This window comes from Condylostylus longicornis, unplaced genomic scaffold (genome assembly GCF_029603195.1).
Source record: "Condylostylus longicornis isolate FDR11 unplaced genomic scaffold, ASM2960319v2 ptg000324l, whole genome shotgun sequence".
NCBI lineage: Eukaryota > Metazoa > Arthropoda > Insecta > Diptera > Dolichopodidae > Condylostylus > Condylostylus longicornis.
The window spans coordinates 8,043-15,604 of NW_026578287.1; the positions used below are offsets into that span (position 1 = coordinate 8,043).

General features: G+C 46.2%; 1 protein-coding gene across 1 annotated transcript; it reads left to right on the top strand.

Annotated features, from left to right (window-relative positions):
- Positions 1-1,535: 1,535 nt before the first annotated feature.
- LOC129616905 (ribose-phosphate pyrophosphokinase-like) lies at positions 1,536-3,285 on the top strand. Its single transcript, XM_055532412.1, has 9 exons — positions 1,536-1,619; positions 1,751-1,820; positions 1,927-2,138; positions 2,198-2,363; positions 2,424-2,569; positions 2,673-2,723; positions 2,800-3,000; positions 3,088-3,127; positions 3,206-3,285. Exons 1-9 carry the CDS (start codon positions 1,536-1,538, stop codon positions 3,283-3,285), a joined length of 1,050 nt encoding a protein of 349 aa, XP_055388387.1.
- The last annotated feature ends 4,277 nt before the right edge of the window (positions 3,286-7,562 follow it).

Consider the following 7,562-nt stretch of genomic DNA (forward strand, 5'->3'; position numbering starts at 1 on the left):
CCACGGTCCATCGATTCAATTCTGAGTCACGAAATCGCTTCAGCTCCGGCTTTCATTCATCTCATATCGGACGCTCGGGCGGGTCTCTCCCAGCTGCGTTATCGATTCCTGATGTGGCAGTTGAAGGGCGTCAAAGGACAACCCGTTTATCTGGTGCATCTTTGGAAGAGGGTCATGACGATTTTGGACCCTATGGCCGTATGAACTCGGAGTTAACAGGTTCAACCTCAGGGCATCAGAAACGCAGAAGGTTGTCTGGAAGCGGAGATTTCGTGGCACCTGGTCGACCACATCATAGGAGATCAGGTATGTGACTTTACACTCGAGACCCTCTTCCGACTCTATAGCCAGAACTTCTGAACAACCTTTAGCTAAATAAATGGCGGGTAGTGCCACGGTAACGGCCTATAGCCCCCAGCGCCTTTTTTAGCTATTTTGATTGTGCATCATCACATCGCTACTCTATATCGTAGATGGGGGCGCGATTTATGGACGGAGTTCGCAAGCAAGCAATGGGGGAGATGCTTCGGTTGGACGCCCACCTAAAACGTCAAAGCTTCCTCCCGCCGTCGCAGTTGGGGAGTAGACCGTTCACGATTAAGCTGGGATCCCAACAAAAGGGGCGACCGAGAAAATCAGCTGGGGAAGTCGCACCAGGTAATATTCACTGAAGGGAGTCCCAATTTTCGAATGGGTATAAATTGACCAGAGTGTGAATTGTTTTTTGTTTGTTTTTCGCAGATCCTAACGTTCCGATTTCTGGCAAAGGGGCTTCGTTGATCAGCACAACAGTCGAGCATCCAGTTTACGAAACTGAGGAGTACTTTTGTCCCATTTGTAGTAGAAGTGACTTCGAAGATCCCTCTATGGTCGCATGCGACTCGTGCGATAAATGGTATCATTGCCTTTGCGTAGTAAGTCACAATGATCTGCTAAGCGTTTCGAGTGATTGTTTTCCATTTTAGGGGTTCCAAGATCTAGCGGATGCGAGCAGTTCAAAACACTTCTACTGTCCCAATTGTTCTGCAAAGGAGGCAAAACCAGAACGAATATCAGAAACTCCTCCAGCAGCACCAAGTGATTGTGAAGAGTATTAAAATCGGACAATGTTTATAAATATTGATCATCTCGTTGGATCCGCTTGTTGCACATTTTTTTTTGCAAATCCTGAAAACCTTCTGTATCGTCCCAATTTTATAAAAAGAGGCCAAGGTGACTCTGTGCGCGAATGAATCTCCCACGGGTTGCGAAAACTGGACAGAGTATTTTGCGGCCCTTCGGTTCCAATTTATGCCCGAAATTCTTTTCGACGCTTGCTGCGGCGCATGATTCTGGTCCTTCGTTCTCCACACGAAAGCGTTTGCCTTCCTCTATGGTTTGGGCGTCTGGCGCCTTCACAGTTGGAGTTGTTTTGATGTCGGATCGGTCGCCCGCGAGCTGCAAATGGTTTTCAAAGGACGGAAAAAAAGGAAACGAACGAGCCAGCGGTCCAAGAAACAGGACCTCCGATAGAGAATCCAGCCCCTCCTCAGAAAATGACCGAGCACCATGAAAGCGATATTAATCCTCTATGGAGAAGCAAACAAAGCAGACCGTTTGAAAAGAAATTCGAGGAAACGGTAAGAGCTATTGTTTTAGATAGTCGACCGCAAGAGAAGAAGTCTGGCATCTAAAATTCTTCACTGCATCTCAACACTGTGTTAAGATGGTGTGGTCTAAGACATCCTGTTCTTGTCTTCTTGATTTCCAGGCAATTTTCAGTGGCAGTTCAAATTGTCCTTTAGCTGAAAGTATTGCTGACTGTCTGGGGACAAAATTAGGTAAATCATTACCACACCGCTTAGTCTTCGAGCACATGACAATCATTATTTATGGCTACTGGCAGGACCAATCATTATTTGCAACAACGTTTTTATTGATTCTCAGGTCGCGTTCGTCTGAAACGATTTGCAGATGGGGAAGTATCTCTTCAGTTTTTGGATTCTCTCCGAGGAAAGGACGTTTATATCGTTCAAGCGACATCTCCGCCGGCCGTCAATGACCATCTCATGGAGCTGTTATTGATGATTTCAACATCTCGGCGATCGTCAGCAAAAAAAATTACTGCCGTCATTCCCTATTATGGATACGCACGACAGGTGAACACTTTTTTTCAGATTTTTGTTTGCGGTCGTAGTTTTATTAGTTTCGTTTCTAGGATCGAAAACTTTCGTCTCGCGTTCCAATCAGTGCTGCAGATGTCGCAAGGATGATAGAAGCGATGGGTGTGGATCGCGTTATTTCTGTAGATTTGCACTCTGGACAGATTCAAGGATTTTTCGGTCCTCGTGTTCCTGTCGATAATTTAGAGGCCCAGCTGATCGGTACTCGAGTCATTTAATTAAAGAGTTGTAAACCGAATTCCTTGGTCTGATTTCCTGTAGGTTTGGAGTATTTCACTCAAAAGAAGCTTGACCGTCCAGTCGTTGTGTCTCCGGACGCTGGTGGAGTTTATCGCGCGCGGAAGTTTCAAGAAGGCCTTCGTGCGAGGGGAGAAACGGACGCTGGAATCGCGATGCTTATAAAACAGGTAGGAAGTTGCGCGTGTCGGTTTAGAAGAGCTGGAGGGACATTTTCGGCATTGGATATAGATCTGATGGATTTTATGATTTTGTATGATTCCCTTATTTCAGAGGGCACGTGCTAATGAAATCGAAAGGATGGATGTCGTTGGAAATGTTGAGGTCTGATGATCAATTGACAATTTACTTTGATTTTAGTTGAAATGATTCGAATTTGTGGTCATCAATGTTTTCATAGGGGTGTGACGTGATTATTGTGGACGACATGATCGACACGGCCGGAACACTTTGCGAGGCTGCGCATCAATTGCGCAAGTGTGGGGCTAAGCGGGTGTTCGCTTTTGCAACACATGGATTATTCAGTGGACCTGCGCTGCAAAGAATTGAAGAGTCGGTCTTGGAGGAGGTCGTTGTTTCTGATTCTGTGCCGCTCCCTGCAGTAAGCGATCCATCATCAATTGATCCCGCATCCATAAACAAAATCATCATCAATTGATTATCAATTAATTTCAAATTTGATATTCAGGAAGCTCGCAAATCGAATCGGATCACCCAGATGAGCATCGGTGCGTCTCTTCATGGATTCTCTGTCCCAATTCTCTTGTCCCAATTCTCTCTGTTCCATTCTTCTTTCTCTATTTTAGCACCACTCATCGCTGATGCTATTCGGAGAATTCATCAAAAAGAATCTTTGGAGCAGCTTTTTATTGCAAAATCCGAATGAACAAACAGGCTGTTATTGTGGCCACCACTATTTTTTTCCTCCATAAATCGCACAAGAATCACGTTAAGATGTTCGTGGTGCATAAAAAGAGTTACAAAGAAATCACGTCTACCAAGATTCCAAATGCATGCTACAAAAAGAGTCTCTATCATAAAAAGAGTTGATTAAAAAGAGTTGCAAAACCAGTGAAGAGTCGCATAATGGAAGAAAAAACAAAAAAACAACGAACTGTCGCATGGGGAGTAGTTAATAGAACACTTATAAAATATCGGTCGCAGATCCCAACCTGCTTGAGGTGGTCGCCTTTGTCTTCTTGGTAGCTTGAGGTTACGCTAATAATGGAAATTCAGACTCATCCCAGCAGACCTGCGAGTGAGAGATGTCCAACTAGGGGCGCGATGTGCCCTGAGCACTCATTTGACTTCGGTTTCGAAGGGTCTTTTGGCTTTTGGCACATCCATGCTTTTTCGGGATCAGCAGCGCAATACTGGGAAAACTTGCAGCTGTAGGAACACGCATGGGTGACACCAATTTGAACGGGCGGTGGAACGACGATGTTGTAGTCCAGTCTAAAGAACATGATTTTGAGCTCGAGGTTAATGAATTGGTCATTAAAGCCCATGTAGTTGTCAGGCCCGAACAGAGCCATGGTATCAAGCTGCAAAAATAATCAAGATGACATTGAATCAACCAAACGTGATGCTCGCAAGGCTTAAGCCCTAGGGATCAAGACATACTTCAAGAGTGTTCGGATTATCGTGGTAGAAATCAGGCCCCCCGAGACTGTTTCTTACTCCGCTACAGCGTGGAAATCCTGCTTTGTACTTTGCTCCGCAGGGCGAGTATGCGATAGGATCCAAATCAAAGACGATTCCGCGGTTGTTCACTGTTGATCGATACCACTCAGCGCCTGCTTTATTTAAGACATTAGGGGCTGCAAACGTTGCGCCGTGGATTGTCAGCGCATCCCCGTAGTGGTGGACGAGACGCATGCCAACGAGAATCGACATCCCAGCACCCAGCGAGTGGCCAGTGACATAGACTTCATGACGGCCACACGGCTCCTCAAGGAATTCATTCATGGCGATTTGAAAGGATGACCAGGTTGACGATAGAAGCTGGGTGAAACCTCTGTGAGCCTCCACTCCATCCTTGAGGAATGCAACGAGATATGTATCGAGATTTAGATCCCACTCAAATTGATTGGATGTTGGACGAATTGTTATCAGGCGCTGGCATTTATTCTGTTCTGTGATATGCAGAGGTTTGGCGATGGCGGCAAGAGGAATGTCTGGGACTTTTGTTGAGGCTTGCACGGGGAGAGCCGTTTGGGACATATGTGATCACGTGGGTGATGCCCCATCCTGGCATCAGGTCCTCCGCAGGGGTGGAATTGCCACAGAAATAGTTGTGAGTGATGTAGCTTGAAAGTACAGAAGATGAACGATAGAGGAAAAAAAGGGAAACTCCATCTTCGTCGAGATCGATCTTGTCATCAGGAGAATTTCCACGAATGTCTCGAAAGTTCAATTCGATCGATTCAGTTCCGTTGAGAGGAATGTCCCTTTTACCGTTTCCTTGAACGCAAGTTGGGTAGTTGTCTTTCATGGGTAGCCAAGTCTTTCGCGGTTCAGCTGCGCAGTCGTGAGACCATGTATCTTCGCGACACGCAAGAACAGAAGTCACAACATTGACGAGGGCACAAGTCGGTTGTTGGTACATCGAGTCATGCGTCTTCCCGTAGTCCTGAGCCTCGCAAAATGCCTCCAGAAGATTTTTTAACGGAGAGATCAGTGAGCCCGCGGGAGTTTGGGGGTTTCGGTTGCTTTCCTCTTCCCGGTCCGATAATCGACTTGAGGAAGTGAGTACCAGTTAACGAGGATAGAAGCAGTAACGGCTTTTCGAGTTTTTGCATCAGAGATTTTTCTTGTTTTGGCGCAGAAGCTTGCAGCGCCCTTTCTTGTGCCGCAGCAGCAACAGCAGCGAAGACAAGTTCTTCTGAGTTTCCACCCGCAGCGTTAACAGCAGCTTTTAGCGTTTCCGCATCTTCCGCACCCGCAGCGTTAACAGCAGCAGCAAATTGAGGAAGAGCAGCTGCTGCCAATACAACGTTAGCCAAATGCGCTGGACGATCTCCGAACATGTGCTTGAACACCGATGCGTCCGTCTCGCCATAATGACGAATCTCCATCTCGTGCGATGAGAGGTTAGCAGGAGCGGCGTAAGTTGCAGATGCAGCGAGACTTGCAGGCGCGGCGAAGTTTGCAGACTTTCCCATCATGCCTCCGAGGAATCCGAGATCATTGGGGTCGACATTAAGACTTTTAGCCACAGCGCCCATCACGCCGTCTTTGCACCACTCAATCCCATTGGTAGCCCCCCACGTCTGTTTGTTTGACGTTAGAATAACAGGGGACTGACATTGGCCAATCGCACAAAAGGCGAAAAAAAATAACCAAAAACAAAAGACGGTTGGGTTTCATGACAACAAATTTGACGGCTCAAACTGAGAAGATTGCTGCTCGCAGGCCTATGGATTGGGGCACGACATGCACATGCGTCTTGTTAACGCGCCTGAAGTCCGTTTCAGGTCAGTTGTATCAAGAATTGTGGAGATAAAACCGTGTTCGCTTCCAAAGAAATACAAAAGGCTGAGAGAACCCTCCTCAAATGTAGCCTGTCTTGAATCGAGACGCGTCCCAAATGGGGAGGCCGTCAACTCCACCACATGCAGTCCACACAAATCCGTTGCCTTTTCTCTAACGGTGGCATGCTTTATTTTGTAGTATTCATCTTCGCCGTTCTTCAAAGGCAGAAGTGCGAAGGGATTAAGGAGACTCTCCCTCAGAGAACTCGCCGCAGTCTTGATCAGAATGTTATGCCCCTGGGATTGGCTCCCCGGGCGAAACAGACCGAGGTGTTGCCAGCATGGGAGCTAGATGAGCACTTCAGGTGGAAGGGGGTGGCGAGACAGCAGGCTGGGAGAAGCAATCCAGGAGGTTGAAAGCAAGAGTAAGATCCTTCGTGAAAGATTTTGCGGGAAATTAACGATACAGCTGGAAGAATCTATTCGAAAATATGAAGAAATTGAAGAACTTAGTGCAAAAATAGGGGCGTATTTGAAATTAAATTATGATGGGAACCAGAGGAACTCAGAACTCATGAAGTTTAAAGCAGCAGTCGAAGAGAAATTGGCAAAGTAAGTTGCTCTGCGTTGTGCGTTCATAGAAGGATTGAAAATTGTCAGGATCGATGCGGACCACATCACGGTATACAAGAACGAACTGTCTAACCTTCATGACGATGAAATTGAAGTTCAGATGACATCCACGCTGAAGTTTTACGAGCCATTTATCAGAAACATGAGAAAAATGCGCCCACATCTTTTGTCTCCAGCCGTCGAGAGAGCCTTGACTTTGAGAGAACCCTGGGCCTCATCGAGACCTGTTGTCGCTTTCTATCAAAAACAGCTTTCCCTTGCTATGTTCGACTGGAATAATAGTCAAATGAACTTGGGGCGTGTAAGTGTCTTGACCCCAGGCTGACAATAATGGACAATATCGGATGGGATGCAAACTGTTTTATACCCCTGATTGTTTTATACCCCTGATTGTTTTATACCCCTGATTGTTTTATACCCCTGATTGTTTTATACCCCTGATTGTTTTATACCCCTGATTGTTTTATACCCCTGTCTTCATTTCATCAGCTTGTTTCGTATCTTCACCACCATGACGTCAGAGTTCGTCGAGAAGCAATGAGAACTCTTAACAAGTGAGCGTTCGTTTTGTTTCCATCTTTTCAGTACCGAGCCTTCAGTGGCGCAAAAATCCAACGCTTGCATCTATTTGCAGCTCTGTCACTCAATCTGGTTTCTGGTTCGTGGCAAATAGAAACCCAAGAAAGGGATTTCAAAGTGCGTTTTTATTTCTTCTTGGATTAAATTTTTTTTTTCAGACTGCCCGTTCACGACGCAATCTTCTCAATGACATTCCAGATGATGTTGTTGCGTCCCTATTGGAGGCAGTCAAGTCTGACGGTGTTGCATTAGCGCGGCGCTATTTCTTGTTGAAGAAAAAACTGCTCCAAAGAGAGAACGGATTACAAGTACGGTTTGTTAGGCTTTGAATCTCCAAGTTCGAGTGGAGAGACGACTATTGTCTTTATTTCCAGAAATTCACGTGGGCAGACCGTAACGCTCCGTTGGCTCTTAAAAGTGGGGAGAAAAAGTACTCTTGGGATGACGCCGTTACAATTGTCGCGAATGGCTACAACCG